The 25,460-nt window shown below is 47.6% G+C and overlaps 1 protein-coding gene across 2 annotated transcripts in view; it reads right to left on the bottom strand.

Annotated features, from left to right (window-relative positions):
* LOC121603399 overlaps positions 1 to 25,213 on the bottom strand; it is a 49,080-nt gene extending 23,867 nt beyond the window's left edge. Inside the window, exons 1-2 of one of the 2 annotated variants that reach the window (XM_041932049.1) lie at positions 24,426 to 25,213; positions 9,282 to 9,287 (exon numbers count right to left, since the gene is read on the bottom strand). In XM_041932049.1, the coding sequence (XP_041787983.1) occupies positions 9,282 to 9,287 (6 nt within the window). In that variant the 5' untranslated portion in view covers positions 24,426 to 25,213. The remainder of the gene's footprint in view (positions 1 to 9,281; positions 9,288 to 24,425) is intronic. The other variant, XM_041932050.1, reaches the window with a different exon arrangement.
* Between the last annotated feature and the right edge of the window lie 247 nt (positions 25,214 to 25,460).

A 25,460-nucleotide genomic window follows, 5' to 3' on the forward strand; every position in this document is an offset into this window, starting at 1 on the left:
CCCCCCCTGGCCGGAGGAACGTCCAAGCACGACCAGCACAAAAAGCCAAAAGACAAGGGGAATATAAGGGGGAGAGATAGAGCAAAAAAACACAGTCGAGAGACAGAACAAAAAAAAAGCAACACCACACTCGCATCGACGGACGCGCGATCGAATAACGAACGGAAGCGCATGGAAAAAAGAGGCAACACATCACCTCCGTCCACCCAACCAACGAGCCAGGACACAACCCGGTGACGACGTTCGGTGTAAGAAATAGCAAAACAAACGGAGGGAAGTGCAGGCACCAACAACAAGGGAGGGAGAGAGCAACAAAACTTTCCTGCCAAACGGGCGTCTTTTTCATTCCGCCGTGCAGTGAGCGGCAGGCGGAAAGGCACGAAATGGAACCACGGTGTGGCACGAAATCCGTCCAGTCGTTAAGCTGCCGACCCCCGCCCGCCCGCCCGCCCACCGCTGCTCAAGGGTACTGCCACCTTGTCTTGCAAATTCTGACTCATCTCGGCCGGTCCGCACACCGGCAACAGTGTGCGCGCTCGAACGATGGTGCTGGTGGCGTCCGATGACAAGCCACGCAATGCCCATCGGATCCGAGGAGCCGAAGCAGAATCGGGAGACACAAGTGGGCGAGACAATGTAGTACCGTGCACGCCGCTTGTGTGCGTTTTGTGCTAAGAGTGTGATACTACCTCAGAGCGCTGTCAAATAAACGTCACTTTGACAGGTTCACTCTATGACAAACAAATTCGTACAGAGATTTGATTCGAACTGCGGTTTCGTCTCATTTATAGCAATAAAGTTTAATTACTAGAGAGGTCAGTAACTGCACAGCATAAAATTTCAGCTTAATTTCAGTGATATTTTACACTATTGTATGTCTCATGTCACTTAACAAATAATATTTCATTTTCGAAAGTATTGTAAATCATTTGATAAGAACAGCAATCGATGCAAATTAATTAAAGAAACTTTTTACATCACTTAACTTCCGAGGAAAAAACGACACATTTTCCATTTTCGCACGAAACGAAAGATCAGCCAGCCAGCGCACTAGCAGCACATGAACATCCCCAGTTCAATTCCAGCAGATCATCAGAATCAGAAGCAGTTTTCCGTCCGCAATAAAAGTCCAAGAAAAGTTTCCCCGAAACGAGCTAGGGATTTCCGAACAACTTCTCCCCGTTAAACGGCGAAGGGCGAAATATAACAGCCGTAACAGGGCGTAAGTGTGACTGCAATGGAGCTACACGCACACGCCGAGCGAGACACACCGAAGCGTGCGGTACGTACTACGGCGTAGAGCGTGTAGCCGGAGCCATGACACAGAAAGCGGGCGACCATAGAAACGGAAAAAAAACGGAGAAGCCCGGGCGAGTGGGTGGGATGGGTCCCCGGGATGGACGGTCCCGAATGTAGCGGTGGCAGGGAGGAGTTCAATCTTCCCATTCCCGTTCCAGCCTCACGCGGCCTCTGGTGTGTGTGTGTACCGAACGGTTGCCGTTCGCCTTCGCTCGCTTGGGCCAAGAGGGGTGTTTCTACCCGTAGCCGTATCGCCCAAAAAGGGCACCGAACGCAGGGACGGCGAAGACGGGCGGTTCGCAATGTCTCGGGGCAGAGTTGGATAACCCCCTCCTTCAGTTCGCTCTTCAATATTGTACCGAGTAGTGTTGGTGGTGTTGGTGGTGATGGTAGTGGTAGTAGCAGTAGTAGTAGCAGCATCCAGCGGACTTGAAAACCTGCCAAGGGTGCTTTCTACTGCCGCGTGGAAGTTACACAAAATGCATAAATAGCTAGCGCATTTTTTATTCATTTTGGAACATTTAAACAGTGTTACTATCAAATGCAGACAGAAACCTTTGCAAAATCATTCAGAATTTACGGAGAATATTATGAAAAAAATACTACTTTACTCCAGGAGAGTATTAAATTGCTTTATGATTGGCCACTTCAGATTGGTAAACTCGTGATCTTAGCAATATTTCAGTAAAATACAATGCATAACATTCATACATACTCCAAACATGGATGATTATACAAGTTTTGTTTTCGTAGCCATGGTTTGTTTATTCCTCAGGAATTGCACATGTTGGTAAAATGAATTATAATCCACTTTAGTACCCTGAGAATATTTTAATTCGTTTCAACTCAATTTACAGTGTTCTAATAATACTGATTTAGCATCTACTATGTCATGTACTTTTTGGTGAGTTTTTGTTTCCCTCTAATGCATTACAAATATAACAAAAAATACAAACATATGTTGGAAACCCCACATCAAGTTATCAAACATGAACAAATTTGGACGAATAAATCCAAATAACTACTACTAAGCCGGTCTCATGGTACAGTCGTCAACTCGTACGACTTAACAACATGCCCGTCATGGGTTCATGCCCCAAATAGACCGTGCCGCCATACGTAGGACTGACTATCCTGCTATGGGGGGAAATCAATAAGTCACTGAAAGCCAACCCCACAAGTGGGTTGGTAGGCCTTGACCGGCATCGGTTGTTGAGCCAAAGAAAAAAAAAAAAAAAAAAAAAAAAAAAAAAAAAAAAAAAAACTACTACTACTACTACAAACGACTTCAAACAATATACAATGTTCCAAATCTAGCATCACAAAATTCTACATATTTTGAATATATCAAGGCGACACGTGTACATACTCTATTGGTATAGTTTGTGTACAGATTCATTCCGCCACCAACCGTCCTAGTAGTCGGCAACCTTGCTTGAACGCACTGAGTCAGAGCAGCAGCAGCAGAGCTTACACCACCGTTGGCGGTGGGTTGCCTTCGTTGATGTGATTGCAATGGCAATGGCGGGAAGTGTGGGTGACTAAGGGAGAAATTTATTTATATCCTGCCTTCTTCACCAACGTCGTCGTCGTCGTCGTCGTCGTCATCGTCGTCGTTGGCTTGGGTTGGTAAGAAACGGGGCGACACACACAGAGCAGCGGCAGCATCAGCATGACACACACTCGGTCGGCGAATCATGTGACGTCTCATCTGACCGTCGTTCGCCTCTTGCTTCCCCTATTCCCATTTAACGGCTGCCAGGCTAACCTTTCCCCTCTTGGTTTAGCACTGTACGGCGAACAGCACGAACAAACGGAAAATACTGCTAGGGGGAACCGGGTCCGGGAGACATAAACACACACACACACACACACACACACACACACACACACACACACACACACACACACACACACACACACACCATTCTCATACCATTCGTGTGGGTGGTTAGGGTGGGTGTGCTGTCGGTGGTTCGTTTGGCCAGCCGTTGTTTCCTGAGCGTAGTGTACGTTTGGGTGGCGCAAAAAAGCACACGTACAACACACACACACACACATACACACGTATGCATACACACAAAGAGACGACACTGGAAGGAAAAACGATAGTGCGAGATGAGTTTTTCCCTCGTCATCAGCTTTTGGCCCAACAGCGTGAGGGTTGATGTGCGGAGCCGAACGACTGTTGGATCCTGTTCGACCGGAGCTGAGCAGGGCACCGAGAGCACAACGTAGCGTTGCAGGCGCCCTAGGGAGAAGACAAGAAGGACCATCCCCGAGAACGCATCCCTCTGTCTTACGGTGTGGAGTGTGGGTAATGGCATAGAGAAGATTACGGACTCTCGGGCTGCCTCGGGAACCTCCGTCGCCTAATGCTTTTGCTAGCTAGCTGCCCGGCAGCTTGGCTCGGCAACCCGGGTTCAGGTCGATGGTAAGCGCACAATTCACTCCCTCCACAACCTCCACCTTTATCTCGTTTTCACCATCCTCACCAGCCGCCCTCTCGTCGATCTTTCCGTTGGAAAAGCAAACAACTTCGCCCTTTTTCCGAACCGAGAGTGTTGCCACTGCTCCAACAAGCGGTAAAGGTCCTCCGGTTTTCATTCGTCGTCCTTACTTTTTTAGCCTTTCCACACAAAAGAGGAAGTTTATCAGTGTGCCAGGGTAGAAAGTTTTGTATTTGGTTGGCTCCGATTTATTGACCGCAATGGACAAACGGGCAATCTTGAGTTGCGTTGTTTTTTTTTATTATGCTGAGTAATATGAATCTAAATGTGATCCCGCATTGACCTTCAATTTTGGGAGCGTTCAAGCGATCATATGGCGAAGGTACGACGGTAAACGGAGGTGATAATGGAGCAGAATAAGCTGCAACGCAACGGCACAGCCGCCCTTGCTCAGCTGCAGCCAATCAATCCACTTGCACAGGCAGCCGCGAAGTGAGCTTGCTTGGCCAAAGTTGCAGCTTGCACCGTCGGCACGTGCAATTTTTTGATAGCCGTTTTACTTCGCCAGCTCCTTCAGACAGAGCAGAGAGAACACCAAAACACCTGCAGCATGTGCATGAGAAAGGAAGAGAAGTGACTTTCCACCTTGCCGCCGCACGCCAGAATCCGGGAGCACATGTTGCACACGGAAGCACGGCTGGCGCACATCTAGTTTGGTAGCGCAATTCCAAACTGTGTCACCGCAGCTGTGCCACTGACTTCAGGCCGTTCTTTCAAACGCTTCTCAGCGCTCGTTCGCTTGCTCTCCCTCCACCAGAGCGGGTTCGAACGTGAAGCGTCGCTGCTCTTTTAATTATCATACGCCGAGGCGCGACCCAAGCGCGCCGGCACCGATACGCTAATGTGATATGCGCCTTTCAGCCGGCAACTCTTCTCTCCCGCTAGGGCCCCGGGTGTGAGGGGTTCGGATTAAAATCAGCTGATCAGCGTGACCATGGCAGGGCCGGGACCGTTCATGCGATAGGCGCGCTATCATAACTGACCTCTAAAAACCGAACACACACAAGTCGAGGGGATGAGGGCAGACTCACCACACCAATGGGAGAAGAAGAAAAAACTGCATACACTCACACACCGAAAAACAGTATCCAACCTCTTGCCTACCCAACACGCTCGCCTGCATGACTTGAAAAGCAGCGTTGACCGGCAAATGACTAATCGTGCCCCAGCCACGCGCCCCAATCACCCCCGACGGCACGAGGTGACAAACGACAACTGCTGTCGATGACGAAGACGGCGGCGGCATATCATGCATAAATTCCAGGGCCTCACAGTTTCGCACAGATGGCGGGTGGGCGCCCGCAGCGCAAAGGAACGAGGCCAACGACCACCACACCGATGACGTAAGAGAAAATCCCTTGCACACGCTCGGGTGGGAGGGATGCGGGAGAATGGTATCGCAGTAAAACGTCATAGGGACGATTAAATGTTTTTGTTGGAGCTCTCGGGCTAAGGGACGGGGGGCAGGGGGCCTCTACGAATCTTCAAAGTTTGTATATTTCGCTGACAAGGGGGATGATGTTTATATTTTTTTCTATTTGCTCCCATCCAATCGTTGCAGACAGATCAAGTGTATACAACACAAAACAACTAATGTCAATGCCAAGTGTGGCTTAGAATGCTTCCGTCATAACAGTAAAAAGCTACGAGCCGCGTCACACGTATCCTTTTGACAAGTCGTATGTGTGTGTGTGTGTGTGTTTTTTGTTATTGTTGTTGCTCTAGTATAAATTCATGAATGAATTTTTCTATTTGCAATTGCTCCTTCTCTTTTTGCCATCTGGTCGCCTGTACGATTTATTAGAGCACCGGCCGGACGCGATAAGCGATTTCATTCATAAACACACGTAACAAGTGATCGGCAGGGCAATAAAAGTGTGTGTTGTATTACAAGCGCGTGTGAAAAAAGGGGGATGAGCGTGAGATGAAAAAGGTGCAGAAAAGACAAGAAAGAAAGAAAGAAAAAGCTCTACATCAACAGTGTGCAATTAAATCCCTCGGCCCGGCATGATTAGTAGGCTTCATTTTTGTTCAACCCTCACCCTCTTTCTCACACACTCTCTCTCTCTCTTGCTCTCGCTCGCACGATACCGCCATTCTGCCATACCGTTTGGATAACGACAGCCGATTTTACACATCAATGGAGGGCATTGAAAACAAACGAACGCTAGAGCGAGACAGCGAGCAGCTTGCAGAAGAAAGCATGTGCAAAACAAAAAGAATCGACCAAACTAAGCGCACACACACACACACACCGATACACATCTATAGAAAGGGTTTAAACAAGAGGCCATGTTTGCGTCCCCTTCCCACCAATCCCCGGCAAGCGCTTTCGCGTTGTACGCTGTATTTATGCGATGGCTTACACATCTCCCCTCTTCGATCGTCCGCTCTGCAGCCGCGCGTAGATACGAAAAACGGCGGCCGAGATGACGATGACGACGACGACGACGACGGCGGCGGTGACCTTCATAAATTTATTCCATGCTCACTTATTATTAGCGCGGCACGGGGCAAAATAAACAAAGCCAGCGGCGGGTGTGTGCGCCAGAGCGAGCGAGAGCGAGCGAGAGCGACCGAATCAGTTCAAACGAGAGAAGGCCCCACGGAAAGGTGGCGGTGGTGGCGCAACAGATACAAAATGCACTTCCTTTCCCTCGCACGGTGGCGGCGCGTGGAGTGTAAGATTGAATGAATGCTGGCTGCTGTCTGGCCGTTCCGCGGTCGAAGGTAGTACACCGGCCGCGTTCCGTTCGCTTTGGGGTGATGCGTGCGTGCGTGCGTGTGGCGGGAGTGCGTATGTGTAACGCGAACGCCAAAGCGTACGCAAATAGAAACACACAAATCCGTTCCACAGCTGGCCGTTCCGTTGTCTGGTGGTGGACGCTCGTCAGGATAACGTATCGTTGGGACGTAAAATAGCGCGCACACACGCATTTGCATATGAACAACACAAGTCGACATGGTGATGGAAGTGAAGAGAAGTGTAAGGCATTAGGAGGAATTGGGAGCTAAGTGAGTGTCTGTGTGATAGACCGCCTGTACGCACAAAACTCCAAATGACGCAGTCTAATGTTTACGTGTGCTGCGATCAGACGAAAAAGAAATTATTTGTTCTTTTTTTTTGTTTGAGTAGTTATATACTCTAATAAATGAACTAACGAGTGCAATTATTGATATAACACATCATGTCAATACATTCGAGAGTACTTTAGAATACCAGTAATTCGGTGTACCCCGGTGTACATGGCCTCTCACGATCATTGTCAATTAAACACCTACGAAGCAATGCATTACGTATCATCCCCGTCTCTTGATTTCTGTTGTATTTGAATCCATTTCGGCCCGTACCCATCCCGAAAATTACATGCACGACCAGCACCGATTTCCACCGCGCTTCAAATCATTTGTACTTTCTTGCCAACAAATAACTTCTACTCTCTCACATTCGTGCACGAGAAAGCTCTAATTTCGACCCATCGTGCCTACCCTCCGGGCCGGTTGAAACGGCCTCTTTGGCAGCATTCGAAGGAGACTTTGTCCATAGTGTGTTACTCGCGTTCCGTTTTCGCGGCACACCACCACGCACCATTTAACATGAACTCCAAAGCGATGAACCTTGTGCTCTTGGCTCCTTCTGCTCTGGTCATTAATTGTGCTCTCTCTCACTCTCCTCAAAAGGATAAACCGTCAACAGTCACATACGCACAGGAGAAGATTAGCTTATCATCAACCATTAGATGGCTAGGCAGGGAGGCAGGTCCCACACACAAACACACACACTCTATACATATATATATGCTCAGACGACCGCGTGCTTTGCTGCTCTCGCATAAACATCGAATGACCGCGTGGCTCTTCTTTGCTTTGTTGCTTTTCATGTACGCGGCCGTGTGCGCGCGTGTGTGTGTGTGTGTTTGATGGGATAGCCCACTTGTGGGGCGACCTTGCGTCTGGGACCGGAGACTAACGGTCCGCCCAGCTCCCTCCCGTTCCTCTGCTTCTCATGAGCGGGCAGCCGAAGCGGTGTTTATGTGTGTGTGAGTGTGTGCGATGTCTAAAGTTAACCCACTAATTAAGTGATACCGGCAACCGCTGCTGCTGCTGCCGCCACCGACGACGACGATGATATGACGACGGCGACGGCTAAAACGGCAGACAGAATGAACCGGAAGCGTTCATTTCAATGCTCGCTTTAGCTTAGGCTGACATCTAAGCGAGGGCAGATCGTGCTGGACTGACTGTTCATTTGATAGCTACCGATAATGTGTGTATGCTGCAGAGCGCTTTTTTGTCTGCATAGGTCATGTAATGTATTTAGTGGGAATTTATATGAATGGAACAAAGGAAGAGAGAATACCAAACATGTCATTCCATTAGCTTGTTTTAACGTTAATTTTGCATTTGTTCTATCAAAGCTTTCGAAGAATTAGATAATATTCCATAAAAACGATCGATTTTTTTTTGTCCAAGGGTTGGAAATTCTAGTAAATCAATCAGTCAACCGTACGTAAGCACATATGTACCTTTCCAGCGACAGTTGTTGTTTCGAACTCCAGTTTAACTGCAATTGGTCATTGAATGATTCGATTCCGAAAAGAAAGCTGCTGTTGCACTGGGAAGCTAATGTGAACCAAACATTTCTGGGAAACTGTCCCATCCAAAAGCCTCATTCCGGGAAGCTCTTATGAGGGAAAAAAGCTGTTTGTTGGTTTATTTTCCTTTTTTTTGTGGTGTAATCCACGACTCTTCCCTCAACCGCCGTATACTGTGTAACACTGCTCATTCCGTTTGTGATGTTTTGTGTTTTAAACAACTGTCCTCACACCCGGATGGATTATGATATTCGGTCACCAGCGGCACACAATTACGCACATACAAAAGGGTGCAACACCCACAAGCCACCCACAAACAGCGCGTGCCCCACCAGCTACCAACCGCTGGTGGCAGGGGGTTATTCAGGAATGCATCCGAATGCAGTAGCCATACCAGTTTTGGGGCAGCACCGATTAAAGCTGCACCGCTTAATCCCCAACAACGCTCGGGACGCCCCCTTGAGTCGCTCTTTCCCTGCTTGCGCAAAAGCTTTGCGTGTTGTGATTGTGCGATGGCTCATGAAATGCACCACGAAGGGGGATCAATCATAAATCTTAAAGCCTCACTTCAATGTGGCTTTAAAGCGTGATTTGCGCTCAATTTTGAAGTTGTTGAGAACGCTTCCTTGACGCTTTTTGGACTGATTTTGATCGGCAAGGATGCGTTCGTCACTGTTTCATTAAAGGTTACCTCAGACGCATCAAAGCACTACCAAAATCCATCTAAAAGGCAAATTTTAAAAAAGAATAACAATACTTCCCACCCTAATTGACTTACTCTCTACCAAGCATAGAGCGATCTGCTTTGGAAGTTATCTTGTGTACTGTTGCATCATTGCAGTTAGCGGCCCCGTGTGTCAGCATCGCCCAAACTCACCTGCATCTGTAAAGAAACCCACCACAAGTGTGGCACAAGAAAATAACAAAACAAAGAGAGTGCGTTAGTGCGAGACGGCGGGGAGCTTTGTCGTGTTTGTCTGAAGAAATAAAAAGGTCGCCCAACGGCGTGCACCAGGCGGCGACACAACCTGTTGCCGGGTTCGTTCGCCCCCACAAAATAAACTTCCTGAGCAAACGGGGGCCGTGCTCTTTTTTTTACGAATCTTTAAGTTTGTCTTGTGTGTGCAGTGGTGGGCAAGGTTAAAGAGTTGCCGAAAATATCGTCCATATATACCACCTGAAAGGAGGATAACGTTCTCTTTCGTCCTGCTTGCGAGGTGCATTATTTATTTGTTGACTGACGTTGCCACGCTGCAGTCTGCTGCCCTTACCCTGCCCGCTCCTGCTGTCGAAGAGGGTGCGTTAGTTTCATTCACGTAGAAATACGTCACTGCATGGAAGGAAGGAGCAAGCTATACTTTGAAGCGAACGTATCTTCGATCGGAATACCGACAGAAAATACCGACAAAACCTCCGTCCACCGTCTACGAGCCAGCAGACAGCCAGCTTTACTGGAGGGTCCAGCAAACAGCATGGTCGGTTTGAGCTCGCGAGCGCAACGGTTAAATCTGCCCCCCAAAACCAAACTGTCAACCGATCGGTAACCGCCACTGTCAAAAGGGTTTGTGTCCTCGCTAATGACGGCCACGAAACGGAAAGAAGAAAATCAAAGCGCCTTCCACGGAGCTACCCGATCGAGCTCGAGAAGCGATGCAGTGAAAATCTTCTCCATCTCCCGTCCTGCCGCTAGTTTGAAACATACATAAAACTTTCTTTCGTTTCCTTTACATTTCCCGCTTTTTGTTTTCAACCATTTGTGGGGGGGGGGGGGAGGAGATTTACCAGCTTTTCTTTTCAGAACGGAAGCATCACATATTTTAAACAACGTTGAGCTTGACATTTACCGCACTCCGACCAGCACTACCACCTCCTCTTGGTCCCATGCTCGGTGGCAGTTGCCATGGTAACGAACGCCCGCTTGGCGAATATTACCATGAACAGAAAAAAAACAAAGGAAAAAACAAAACTAATAAACGGGTGCTGGAAAGCAGTTGAAAAAGCTCCGCAAGCCGCATAAAAGATCCACGAGCTCATCCTGCTGGGGGAATACAGTACATAAGGGAGGGTTAAACTTTTTCGCAATGCTTAGGTACAGTGAAGCTTCCAATCCTTCAAACCTCGCGCCCCATCTCGTCTCGCGCCCTATAAGGAGCAATTGATGGCGTCTATCCTCGGTATCATGCTTTGCTCTATTTACCTTTCTTCTGTATCTCCTTCTCTCACGCTGTCTATCTCTCTTTCTCTCGGGCACAATACGCACGTGTATATAAAGCAATTTCCAATGCCCTTTTCACTACTGCTGCCTCTGCCACCCAGCATGCTCACCAACGTCACCCAGCATCCGACGCCGGAAAGGATCAATGTACGGCGGAGTAACAATGAAACGGCACACCAACACCAACACACCGCCCGGTGACATTAAAAGCCCACGGTACACAGGGACGGACGCGTTGTACATAGGTACTCCTCGCTCGCTGTGTCCCACACTATTTACCACGTGCGGCAGGATTGTGGTGATATTCGCACGGGGAGGCAAGGGAAAAAAGGCGATACACACTGGCATATCGGACCACATAAGCAGCACGAGAGAGCTTCTGGGACGATGGGTAGAATCGAAGCACGGGACTGCGAGCTGGCAGGCTGCCGTCCTGTGTGTGCTTTGTTCTATAGCCGACATTGGTCGGAAAAGCGGGATGGCAGCAGCATGGCAGGAAAATTTACGGCATGGAAGCATTGTGCTGCTATGTAAGGCGCAAACATAGAGCGAGTGCGGGACAACATGAGCAAGAAAATGAGATTCTTTTTTGTGTATTTGTGTGTGTGTGGTGATCATCAACCCAAATGTACATCACTCCCTTTCCACCGGTGGTGGTTTGTTCCACCACTTTTCCTCACCCGATGGTGGTTTGCGCAGAGAAAGGAAGCATACAAAAAAGCGGAAAACACGCACACATACGCACTCAAATTTTATGAAGGAAAAAGCAAACATAAAAAAAGGGCCCTAACCCTTTTGTAAATGTATGCACTGGCGTAAGAGTGTGCAATTTAAGTGTCCTGCAGCTCGCTCTCTGCTGCCTGCCGACGATCATCAACCGGACAAAGCGGGACGCAAACCATTTGTGCCGTTAAGTCAGCCGGAGAGCAGCAGGTTATAGCGTAGTTGAGGGAAGCCGTTGGCATGCTTTTTTTGGAAGCAAAAGTGATGCAATCATGTCACAATGCTACTGGAAGCTTTTCATAAAAGCCACAGTAAAGCGCGTTCCAGGGAGCACAAAGCTTGATGCCAACTTACTCCGCCAGGCGTTTTTGAAAATAAGCAAAGTTTTGTGATCGTTGACCCGTAGCAAAAGTATGCATCCGCTAAATCAAACCAAACAACGCACACATCCAACATGGTGCAGCTCTCAGCTGCTCGTACGTGCATCTGCTAAGGCTGACCTACATTTATTTACCCAGCGGTGGAAGAATGTGTTCATCGAACTTGCTGGGAGTGAAACGTTGCTATACCGCTCTGTCTCGCTCACTCTCTCTCTCTCTCTCTCATTTATTCTTTCTCTTTCTGATTGCTCCTGCAACTATGCAACGATCGAGAAACGGATGCAAAACGGTGGAGGCGCCTGGTGTGCGATAACAAGACGCTCCAGCAGATCCAGCAGGTAGGCAAACAAAAGCGACTGCCTCCAATGCATCGCTGCAATTTTACACATATTCTTGCCATACACACACACACACACCTCTTTTACAATTTAATATATTTCTTTTGTCAACAAAAAGGATACAGTACCTTGTACCCTATCCTGTGCATCAGTCGAAACAAATCATGACCGTTTGTCGTTTTCGTCGCCAAATCATAATTGAATTGTTTCCAACAAAGCCAGGAAAAGTTAAACTTTGGTTTAGCTTTGATTACAACAACCACTCACTAGTTATGCACTCTATTTATTTTGAAATATATTTGGTCCACAAACTATCGACCAGAGGTTTGGGTTTAGAATAGTCCTTACGCTTCACATACACTCATGCAATACAAAAGAGCAATAAATTTTTACAAAGTGCAGCAAGCCGCAGCCGGTAGCAGCATCCGGCCGTCTCGCGCACTTTCGCGTAGGTGTTTATTTATTTGCCCTGGGTGCAACAGGTTCAGGTTCAGTCGAGTGGTCGGGCAACGTCCGACCGGTTGGGCACCGAACGTTCTAAGAACGATGGTGAATATGTTAACGAATCTTGCCATGACATGCGATACGTACCATGCGGCAAGGGCCACCCTTAGCTGCGCGGAGCATACCGTTAAAGCTGGCGGGGGCAGTAGGGAACTGTGTGTGTGTTTGTGGGTATGCACGTGCCATGCGTGATGGGAAATCAGTCACACTGACTGCAACGGTTCGTGGTTCGTGCTTTTTGGCGCTTCCGGGAAGAAGTGAAAGTGAGCAACGATGACGAAAGATGGTGCCCTGAAATCGAATCTTGCTGGCGAAAGCTTTCCACCTCTTCGGCTCGCATCACCCTACGGGTTGCCTGCATGAGGGCCCGCTTTGCGAGAAACATCTGATTAGAGAGCATACGATCAACGGAAGCACCGTGGCGTTAGGCTAATCCGCGCTCTAGTCTAGCGACCGGAGGAGGAATGGTAGCGGATAGATCCGAATCCCATTGTGATATGTAAAGGACATTCACATCAAGTGTTCGCGAGGTATGTGGAAAGGAAACGGAGAATGATGATGTTGACAATATGCGTGAAAGTGCGTTGAATGAGACGTGTTTTGTTATGGCGGCTCATAACGGCGGAGCCTTCCAGCCATGTCGCACAAATCGTTCTCTCTTGCGGTGGGTAGTCACAGTTGACATTAATTTTAATTAATTTTATGCTATTCAAAGCTCTTCGATTCAAATTTTACAGAAAAAAAAAAAACAAATTTTTACTAAAAAAAATAGCGAAAAATAGTGAATAATTAAATATTCCTAAATTAAAAAAAAGACAGTTCAAGTTTGATATTATAAATAAATAAAAAAGACTCATGCTTTTAGCAACAAAAAAGGATAACACATAATAAAAGATAAATAGAACTCCAAAATTTGAAAGGAATTGTTCAAAAAGTAATTTAATTTTCAAATAAAAATCAAAGTCGTTGCATACACTCTAAATGAAGCAAACAAACATATCAATTCACAGAGTAGCAATCCAACAAAACATGCTAAAGCATTAAATAAGACAGAATCCGGAAGAGCAACTCTCTTCCCTTCTAAAATCCAACGTGAATGGAGAATTTCATCCTCCCAATTCTCCCCCAGTTGGTATCGATCATATTGTTTCGCTGCTCGTAATTGAAACAGTGGAGAAAAAGTTTCTTTCAAAAGGGAAAACCACGGTCAACCCTGATCGTCGTGCCAGAAGACCGCTCTCGCCCCACCTGCCACACTAGACGTTGACCAGCGAGACCCTTGCTCATCCAATCGAACGTGTAAGAGAAGGCACGACAACGATGATTTTCCCGTCTTGCCTTCCACATCCACAGAACCTTGCCCCGTGGGTCATTTTAGCCCCGCTTCGGTACCGATACAGAAAGGATCTTTGTGAAATTTTAATCATCATCAGCAGGACACTCGGTCGGTTTGCAGCAAATGGTAAAAAGGATCACCATCACGAAGGCGCCATCGTCATCATATGCGTGTGTGTGAGTGTGTGGGAGGGTGGGTGGGAGGAGAAAAGAGCACCGCACGATCCAACCGTTCCTCAACTCAGCCTCGACCGAATGACGTCGGAAGCCCATTCCAATTCACACCTCGCCGCCCGAATCGCCCGATCGACTCCATATTGGGGGACGGATTGTTTGTGTGTGTTTGTATGTGTGCGAAGCGAATGATGCTCGCCCGAACACCGAGTTAATGGTGCTGGCTGCCGTTGGCCGCTGTTGTGTTCGGGGGTTCTATTTTCGGATTCAGAACAATAAAATCGCCCCCAAAAACCGGAGGATCCTTGCTTCCCATCGTGGTTGGCAGAACGGAATTTCGATCCCACAAAACGAGGGCGCGGGAAGGATCGAAGAGCATTGAGGCAGAATGAAACAGAGAAAGGGAGCAAAAGGGAGATATAGAGAGACAGAGAGAGAGAGAGAGAGAGAGAGAGAGAGAGAGAGAGAGAGAGAGAGAGAGAGAGAGAGAGAGAGTGGGAGCAAAAACAGGGATAAAGCGACAAACAACACAGCTTCGCTACAGCCTGACCTCTAGCAGTGCCCATGTGCTTGTTAGAAGGTAGGTTGCCCGAGAGCTAGCTGAAGAAAAAAAAACCATTCAACCTCCTGGCCATATCTTCCCCAAAGCTACCGGAGTTACCCCGCCACGAACACATTATGTAGATTGTTTCTATTTCATTTCCCCCCGCTCCGGCCTGCTCGCTTTGGCGCATTACGTGCTCTGTAGGATTCTACATAAAACATTCCCACTCGCACCCTCTATCACCCTCTATCAACGGTAGGGGCTGGTGGGCCATCATGCTGGCATCCCTCGTCCTGGAGGAAGGAAAAGCGGATAAATTATAGCAGAGTGTGGCGTGTGCGTGTGTGCGTGTGCGCGCATGCGCCATTCTGCCAAGCAAAAAAAAAGCACACACACACACACACACACTCACAAAGAAGCAGCAAGGGCAGCATCGGGTGGCACAGGACAAACCGCCGCCAAACGCTTCACTCGGGCTTCGATTCTGGCCGAGCGCGAACATAAAGCAAGAAACTATTCTGCCAGCGAGTATACTCAAACAAAACATAAAAAAACCATCCAACCAACCAACCTTTTTTATTTCTTTTCTCTTCTTTTTGCACATTGTAAGGGCGAGGACTCATCATCGCTAGTGCCGACCAGGCGACCCAGGGAAATTGGGGAGGGATGGCGCGGCATAGAAAGGTGGCTTTCGTTCGCTGAACAATGGTTGATAGCGGGGTGGCAAGAGGCAGGACGCATTCGGTGGGGCGAAATTGACGGTACATACATATCTGCCTCCTCGCAGCTCCACTCCTCGCTGGCTTGGCTTCTTCCATTCCCCTGTGTGTCAGTACATAAGCTGTCCGTGTTGGATGGAAATTCGTCCTTATTTTCCCAACGTTCTGGTTGTTCCTTCGCTCGGATGTACATAAGGGGCGATGTGTTTCGATCGCTCCCTCGACCCACACACACACATACATATATATACAGCCAGGGCGAAAGGTGAAAAAAGCTCCAGTTTGCCACCGGTTCTATCGCCCATTTGCCGATGCTTCTGCCGCAGGACATTGCTCCGTGTCAGGGTGCTGCTGCCTTCCAGTGCCATATCCTTTGAGCCGTGGGCGATTTATCCAAACCCGCCCGCGCCCGTCTACTTCCAACCGAAGGCGCCATCCATCGTCCTGTTTCACTCTCGCACACTAATAAATGACATAACCATCGACTCTTTTTTTTTTTCTACAAAAAGGATTCTAAAAAAGAACGTGCAGCGAACGTGGGGCTCTGGCGTGGAGCCGAGCGCACGGAGGTACACAAAAAGCCGACCCAACGATCGACTGTGCTCAAATAAATGATTCACACACCAGCTCACACCGAACGGGGCATGGAAAAAGCTGTGCACGATGGGGAAGGGCGGCGGATGATAATCGAAGGCAGGCAAAACTGCCTCGGAAAGTTTTGTAGGTTTTGCGACTAAGAGAGCTTTGGTTGGGACGATCAAATTCTCGTCCCGCTCCCGGCTTCCGACCAACCCCACTTAAGCGCTCGGCGTCAAGCGAAAAGACAAAGGTGGCTTCAGACTAATTTTTCCCTCTCCCTCGTTCCCGGCATCATCCCCAAACACCGTTTCGCAGCGACAAAGTTTGGTTGGCGGCGCTTGGGTTCGATTTTCGTGTCCCTGCCCTAGAGTGGCAGCATAGAGCTAGAGCCCTTTCTATCCTTTTGGGACAGCCAGTTTTCGGTTCGGTTGTCTGGACCGGGAGGAGATTCCATGGGGGCTGTGTGCCCTGTTTTGCCGAGAATTAGTTTGTTTTTCTCAGCGCTTGTACATGATGCAGCAGAGAACGGCAGGATAACTGGACGGTGGCAGTGGCAGGGTTTGGTTTTAGTACGTTTAGAGGCCACCCTAAAGCCCCCCCTCCCCCCCTCCCCGTTTATTTCGATCCAATATTCTTGCTGCGCCACACCGTTGGCTCGGGGGAAAGGGTCCGGAAAACAAGTTTTACGGAAAATTGATTAAGCCCCTCGGAGTGAGCGGAAGCGGCTTTCCTTTTCTTATTTTTCGCATTCCGATCATTCGCGTTGGTTCTGCCACGCAATGAGTAGTGCGAAACGTAGCGCATCGATCGATCTTTGTTGGTTTCGCATTCTAGTAGACATGTCGCAGAAATGGATGCCTTTTCTCTTTCTTCTTCGACGAAAATGATCAAGCCGAACCAACATAAAGTATATTCCACCATTTACAAGCAGTTTTTAGATAAGTTTGCTTGTGCTTAAAGATCGGCAAAAAAACGAAGAGGTAAAAAACTAATTGATTTACTTTTTTTAATGAAAAGGCTTGTACAATAAACAACAACGATTGAATGAAAATTTAGTGAAACCACATACCTCTTTTACAGATTCTGAAGTATCACAAATCCCACTGGATGTATGATCATTCGACTTAGCGCATGATCGTTTCTAGGCGCTTTGCAAATACGCTAATGGTTCCTAAGGAGGCTGCTGCTATTCTCTCTATCAAAAAGTTTCCATTCGATCCACTCCTTCAATTATTTGCAACGTACGATGGCATAGCATCAGCTCGAGCTATCATTCGATAGATTATGTACGCAGATGAATATTCGCAGCGCAACCATCTCACACACCGTAGTACGCGTCGTGCGTGTACATAGCAATGATTTCAGTTGCATCCTTATGTACACAAAACAAACGCTTTCCTAGGGGGCGAAGGGTTCTGCAAGCGAGAGTGCAATATTTTTGACCGTAACCGAAACGAGTCCACATACACATACACTTTACCTCCACCTTACTAAACGCGGTCATGCTCAAGCTTCGATGAAATGTTCTCTCACACATGCACACACACATCCGTCACAAGGATGTTATGTATTCATTATTACCAGACCCAGTTTTGCAACATTCTGACCTGATCGTCAGAACACAATATGCACCCAGAACTGTGCACCGAAAGCTGTTCTCGTCTCACGGAGACCATTGTTTCGAATGGATTATGATGTGAGATTTGGCAAACTGTACAGGTTGAAAATGATTTCCTGATCTTCTTCCCGCTTCCCGCTGCAGCATGCATCACTCAGAGCTACCTCCCAAAGCCTCCCCACTATGTGTGTTGCAATCTGCAGGCCAATTAGATTTGAAAAGGACCAACACGTAGTCAACGGTAACATCACCCCCGGAGGTGCACTGCAAAGCGGTTCCATAGTAACAATGATGACGATGACCATGACGGTCGCAATGATGGCAACGGGAGCTTTTACTTGCGAAGTGATGCGACCCGTAGAACAAGTGCTCAGGTACCAAACTGCGGCATAGAGCAACTGAAGTACATTTCGTAATAGTGTATTACGTTACAGGGGTTTTCCATACCCCAGAATGTCTGCCTAAATTGTTGAACCAAACTCAAGTAAAACTCAGTATTGTTGCGTGCTTCTAAAGAAGAGCTCTTTTTTGTAAAAGATGTTTTACAAAGTAAAAAAAGTATTATTTTCAAGCAATACTGTCGCAATAGTATTTTCAAGTGTCATTGAGGCATGGAAAATATAACCTCAATGCCATTTGAGTTATTGAGGGTATATATAGTTATTGAATATTCAATACCGCCCCAAACTAGAATCTTATAGTTGTTTTACAAACGACACTGCACTCAACTAAACAAACTTGCATAATTAATTCCATCATTCCCCGAAAATGACATACTGAGCTATAATAGAACGAAGAGTATATCAAAGATGCATCCCACCAGTAACCAAATGGCAAAAGGAGGATGAACACTCCAATCGTGTCTTTCCTTTCCTTCAGTTTATTAACACACACAAACACACTCACACACACACAAAGAAGTGAGTTGCGTGAGAAAATATTTTTGCATTAAATCCCCACCTCCATCAATGTGCATTCCACAGCTTTCTTCCCTCCCTTACCACCCGTTGTAACAGGGTGCTGCTGCATCATGCAAACAGTAACATACGAACACTACACGGGAGGAGAAGAAATAAATGACCTGCCCCTGCAAGAAGGTGTTTCATGCGAAGCGCCGATCGAGATGCACACGACAGTAGGCATGTGCAGAGGACGCTACACCGTGCTCGGGTTGGTTAGTCCGGCGGCAGTGTTCTGGAAGCAGGAAATTCCAGCCCCAAAACCATTCCAACAGCCTAACGCTACAGAACGAGCGTGTGTGTGCGCGCTGGAGAAGCGACAGTTACTAAGCGAACTGGTTCTTCGCATCGATCTTACCCCGAGCGATGTTGAGGCTGATGTAGGAAGCCCCGTGCTTTCCGGACCGGTTTCCAGCACGCGGGCCAAGGGATACAAGTAGCACCACAAGACACTTTTGAATGACATGGTCCCGCGGTCCCGGTGGTAGGCAGGCAGAAACGATCGGTAAGAGATCGGCACTGGTGAAGATTAAACGAATCCGTATGAGATCAGCTAATGGATCGGAGGCAGTGAACGAAACGATTGGTTCATGCCGAAGGTTAAATGAGATATGTTTAAGGCATACGTTTTTGGCATGTGTTTTAAATGGTATCAAACATTGTTTCAAACTCCCAAACGTTAAAACATAATCGATACATTTAAACGGCTGCGGGCATAAGAGTGTGTGCTGCTCACAATGGATCAATCTCGCACCGTGTAACCCTTGCCGGCAAATCCGTCCACTGTTGGCCAAAAATGTAACGACCCGCTGCGAAACGATTGACGCGATCTTGCTCCGTACGCCTTTGCACGTGCAATGGCAACGACGTGAACGACAAAACGTGTGCCATGCTAAGACGCACACAGCATGTATCGTCACCGGTGCGCGCCGTTTGCCAGCAAAGAGCAAACGAGGAGCGAGAAAGCATGGCGTGAGCATTTATTCGGAACCGGTGTACACCTTCGCACAGCGAAATAGAGAGCATTTAATTGCCATCCAGCAGAAATCCCGCACATACGCAACCACCAACCACCATGAGAAAGAGAGAAAAAACGGACCCTTCGTTTGGGAGTGGGTAAGGAGCACAGGCCATCAAACAAAAAGGGCATAAGCCGGAACGCGATGCACAAAGATGTCGAACCGTCCGGAAGACGCACGGACAGAGCACTGCGATGCAAGTTCTGTTTTTACGTGTTTTAATGCCTTCCCTCTCTTGAAGCGGTCTCATGAAGCGACCCCATTCCACCAGCCGCTTCATCGGCTGTACGTTTTGTTTATTTGCACGGAAATAGTTTTCTTATCACTGAGCACACCACCACGCATGTGAACACATGGCCGAGTACACTCGAATTCGCTCATTCTTTGCCTTTTCCTCTCCAACTCTCTCTCTCTCTCGTTAGCTCTCTGCTTGTTGCAAAGGGTTCAAAGGGGGCTTTGAACGCTGTACGACAAGAGCGCGGAGATTTTACCCTCTCTTTTAGCGAACTTTAACATCCATTCATTCTTGGAAATGAGAGCAGTTAGAGGGCAGCTTTTGTATTTATGTATTTATGCAAAATAAAGGCTACGAATTGTAAAACGAAGCGACACCTTCACCGCTACCGGACTGCGACAACGATCCTCTGGCGAGAGAGGATGGACAATGTGCAAGAGGAGTTCATCAAACACGTGAAAGCTCTTTTTATTATTGCATTTTGGAAGAAGGTTCATTCTCTCGATTAAAACACAAATTTGATCGTTCTTTAGAGTTTGAGATTTAAACATTAAAAAAAATTAGAGTATTAGCATGTAAAACGGTGAAGAAGATACGATGTAATTTATAATTGATTTGTAGATCAGCTACAACTGATTTCTCGCAGAGTTTATACAAAGTAAATTTGAATCCTTAACACATTGAAATAGCTAACACTGACATAAGCTATTAATATTAAGGTGAGTGACAGACAAACAGAAGTATAAACGAAATATAACATGATGCAATCTCAGAAACAGTACACCACAATATACGTTAGGATAAAACAGTCTTACTCATTTACAACATTTTCCTATGGAGTAGATAATACAAGACATTGAGTTGGTATAATTGAAGTTATTTTTCAGTTGATTAGCGCAATACCTTGAAGAAAATTATCCAACATTCTACTGCATCTGTTCTGCTTGCAACAAATCATTTCAAATAAAAATATAACGTTTGATATTGATTGATTGTATACTAATTCAAAAGTTTAACGTTATCAAATCTTTTCATATATTTTCGCACTTTGCGCCAGATTACCAAGACCCTGGTGAGAGTTCTGTCCTCGGCAGCGAACTCACAAGAGCCACCATTCCGGCCGGCGGAAGAGCAATAAAAACGCTGATCGGCAAATTCCGCGATCTCACCAATACGCACGCACAATCGAACCCGAGTCAATGAAATCCATCCATCATCGTGCAATTAGCTGCACTCGCATCCCTCACCGGGCCCCCTCCCCCCCAGCGACGGGGAGGTTAAGCTCACTTTGTTTACATTCCGACACACCGCGACCGTAAGAAGCATCATTCCTTTCCTTTTCTAACCAACCATACACCTGCCCTGCTCGATCGATCGCACGGCGGCGGGTTTTATACGTGCTAGGATACCCTAGCAGCGTACACCGTACTGTAGATATGCACGCCCCTCCTCTGCGTGCTCTCTTACCGGCATTCGGTCATCAGTCATCTCGCATCTAATCCAGCGTGTCATTGCCGCACGTCTCGGAGAGCGTGAGAAGTACGGCAGAGCGGCGTGCCCTAATATTGGGGAAAATCTCGCTAACGATCACACGACGCCGAACCGTCCCCTCGATCGCTAGCAACCGGAATGTGTGTGTGCGCGCGCGCAATTAGACGGTACGCGAGGGTCGTGTGGCCGCGGAATCGGTAAGGGTTTGCTGATCGACGTACACACCCCTTTGCGGGAGATTCATTTTTCGGGGTCGGGTGGTACGAAATTGGCAATCAAAACAAAACCCACAACTAGACACGCGCGCTTTGCTGATTGCACTTGTGCGCCATGAATCACCTGTTTGTTTGTAACCGCACGCTAGGGATGGAGAGGAAAGCAACGTTTGAACGCTGAGGATGTTGACTAGGCTAAGCTCCACAGAACCAGGCGCAGTAGAAGAAGCTCAGCACGAGCTAAATAAACGATGATTGGGTACATAAAAGGCAAGTAAATGGATTAAATGTAAAAGTCCACAATCACATCCTCATCCATAGTTATATTTGTAGAACAGAGGAAGTAGAAGAAATGTGAGCTTAATTTCAATCTATCTTTAGTTCCATCGGAGAAGACAAAAATATACTCTCGTGAGCGCACACGACCGCACACTCACAATAAAAACCCGACAGTGACCACAATCAGCTGGTTTAGAAATGCACCATCATTATTATTATTGCGCGCATCAACAGATGCTGCCCGAACGTCTCTGTGTGTGTGTGTTTGCGTGTGTAGTGGAGTTTGTTTATTTTTTAACGTGACACGCGCCTTTTTGGTGTTCATTTTCTTTGCTCCTTTTTTGTGCTCAACGGCTACCAGTGACGACTCAAACAAGGCAGAATCCCACCCCCAGCTGGCAAGAAATGGCAGAGAAAGGATGGTGTACCCATGTCACTCCCTTGCACCCACGTACACACACACACAACCGTATACAATCGTTTTATGGCATGGTGGAGTGTGGTGGAGCATAAACATACAAACATAAAAAAGAGCGCACACACACACACACATCCGTGCGCAAGAGCACAACTACAACCGCTGGAAAAGGAGCCCGTAATTGAGAATATGCTGAGCTATACCCACCCATCCCTCTCTGATCCCCGTTTATCCAATTTCCCAGCCCAGTTTAATAGCACCCGGCAGCACATATTGGCCCGTCTCGTTTCAGCACCCCAGCAAAAGGCTTGGCCACTTTCTCTCTTGCTCGCTTGCTGGGCGATTTCCGCTCTCTCGCTCTCGAATACATTATGTTGACGGGAAGGAAAATTGGCGAGTGATTTATTGCGCGGCGCCTTCATCGTGTCGTGTCTCGTCGTAAATACGGTACGGTGCGCTGCTGCTGCTGCTGCGGCTGCCGTCGCTGCTGCTGTTGCTGTACCAACATAACACCGCACCCACCTCCTCCTCCTCGCGCTCTTATTACTGTTATTGTTGCTGCCGGCGTCTCGCGTTTGCGGTCATCGTCTCGTGAGTGGCACGTGCTTTTTTGAATAGAGCGATATGCACAAACAGTCGTCGGTGCGGGCCGGAGAGGAAGCGACAGCAGCAGCGCCGGAGGTTTGATGCGTGCTGTGGTATGCGCGCTGCCTAGCACATGCTGCTGTGCCTTTTCTTCTTGGGTGTCTCCGCGCGATGGTCTTTCGATGCTTCGCCGGCGAGAGAGCGCGCGTTAGCAATCATTTCAATAACAAATACAACACGACACTCACACACACACATAAACACAGCAAAGGGTTAGTGTGTTACGGAGTTAAAAGCGCGCGCGCGCTCGATTATGCGAAAGTGTCCTTCTCAAAGAAAGAAGACAAACAAAAACAAAACAAAAACATCCTTTTCAATTGCTCCGATGTACCCGTCGATCGAGGGCCCTGTTTAGGTGGGCCGGCGTGGTAGGGGGGTTTCTCCCGGAGTAGCCCGTGACCCACGTTGCTCCGGAATGGCGGTTGTATTTACGGCAGCATTAAAATAAAACAAAAAGCGAAGGAGCTCCAAACGGGCCAAACCCCAGGGTTGATGGGGCACTAACTTTGCAATTTACGAGCATGCATTTTCTTAACACCTGAGCAAACTCATTGCAGCTGGGCTTTGTGGCGGCAAGCGGGCAAATGTGGCTAGTAAAGACGCTGTACACCTTTCGGCGCGCATTTTATGTTTTCACTCCTCCTATACATCTCTGCTGCACAACTGAAACAATCCGATACGGCGTTTATATTTCACCTAACGCAGGTCGCCAAATCCAACTTATCAGGGGGTGTGGGTGTGTATGTGTTTATCAGCCTTTGCAGCATGTAAAACAGAAATCATAAAATTTATATGCTGTTTCATACGCAAACATAGTAAATAAATATGTTCGTCATTATTCTGCATTCCGAACGTGCTACCTTGCTGCCAGCTCAAACAATTAAAACGAAAGATTACCCTTAGCTTAAGACAGCACCATCCCTATCGATACGTGTATCGAAACACGGCAACGACCGTTATAGATTACCCGAGTCGGTTAAACGATTGAAGACGCAAACACGTGCAGATTAATCATCTCATCCAAAATGTTTTTCCTACAAATAATTAGCTCGCTTTGTAACGAACAAAACGAACGCCGGTAAACGCTTAAGAAAACCCCAAAACAAACCTCAACGAAATGTTCCCTCCTCCCCACCGAGCGTACGCAACACGCGGTATGAGGATAAAAACCCATTCATAAAACCGACCATTCGCCGTATGTCGTGCCTCTCAAGCGCAGGCCACTGCTCTGTACTTCTGTTCTTTACCGAGCGTAATTCAACTCCGTCTTCCGAAGTACACAATTAGAAGAGATATTTACGGCCATTTCTTTTTGTTGTTGTTAATGTCTCTCTGCGTACGCGTACGTGTGTTTGCGTACCAACGTTACGCTCGTATCCGTAGCGTCCTTCTCAACCCCCCCCCCCTCACGATCTCCCCTCCCCCTTTCCTACGGCTCTCTTCGTTCCGCCGTCAAAGGGGTCAGTGGAGATTTGTTTACAAACGCAATTTGCGCACGATAAAGCGCGCGGCGACGTTCTAACGCATTGCATTCGGGTTAGAATGGTGCGGCGGCAACTGCCGACATGCATTGTTTACAATGTGTAGATGCAGCTCAAAGGCTGGTCTCGTCGTCGCTCTCTACCACTTACCTGTTCATTTGTGGCGGTGTTGTTGTAGTGTAGACAGTATTGTGGTGGACAGAGAAGAGGGTTTTTCAGGCCGGCTTTTTCCGTGCCTCTGCCGTGCTCGACAGCTGTTTTGGTGCTCTGGTGGAGTATTTTGAATGTGCGCCACTACACGTTTGACAGCAAAGTTCGTGAAGCGTTGGAAAATGTGTAGTGAGAATATAGAGTGCACTTTTCGAACAGCTAAAAGTTCGTTACACTACTATCATTGTCGTTTGTTTACGAAGTGTCGATAGCTGCACTGTTTTGCATGCTTATGTTTCAAGATTTTTGTTTAGTTTGCTCGGTGAAATTGGCACCACAAATGTTTGCCCACTAGCACATGTTAATTTGACATTTTTTTCGTAATATCCAGTGTATCTCGTTTGCCTGTCACAATTGATAAATACGTCCTTCTGTAGTTAGCTTGCTTTCTTTTTTGGCGCCAACTATTCAACTAGCCATGGAGAATATAGACGCCCTGTGGCTTAGCACTACCGGCTACTAGTCAATGTCAACAACGGCACATTTTACCACAAAGTTTTGCTGTTTCCATCCAAACACAAAACACTGTAAACTCATCTGCTACATTTGCTTCATTCAATACTACGTTCGATAAAATGTAACCTTTTGGCGGTTATCACACGACGGCCAGTACCAAACCGTGTGCCATCATACGTTCTTACGTCGTTTCGTTACGAAAACGTGCTGCGCGATGCAAAGCGTACGCACCACACACGCTCCCCAGGACTGTGTTGTGCGGCGAACAGATTGTTACTGCCCATCGCGGGCAGCCATTGGTGTGCCTGCCATCATCGCGCCATTGCTCCGCCATCGCGACCGAAACCGAACGAGAGCCGAATCGCAAACGGGCACCGCTCACACAGACGTTGAGCGGAGATCCAATACGCGAGCGAGAGAGAGTTGGATACTGTTCCCGCAGCCTACACACCATCGTCTGCCCCTTCTGAACCAACCATACACGTTCTCTCGCCATTTTTCAAACCCCTTTTGCTGTAG

Source organism: Anopheles merus, chromosome 2R, assembly GCF_017562075.2.
Source record: "Anopheles merus strain MAF chromosome 2R, AmerM5.1, whole genome shotgun sequence".
NCBI classification, from domain to species: domain Eukaryota; kingdom Metazoa; phylum Arthropoda; class Insecta; order Diptera; family Culicidae; genus Anopheles; species Anopheles merus.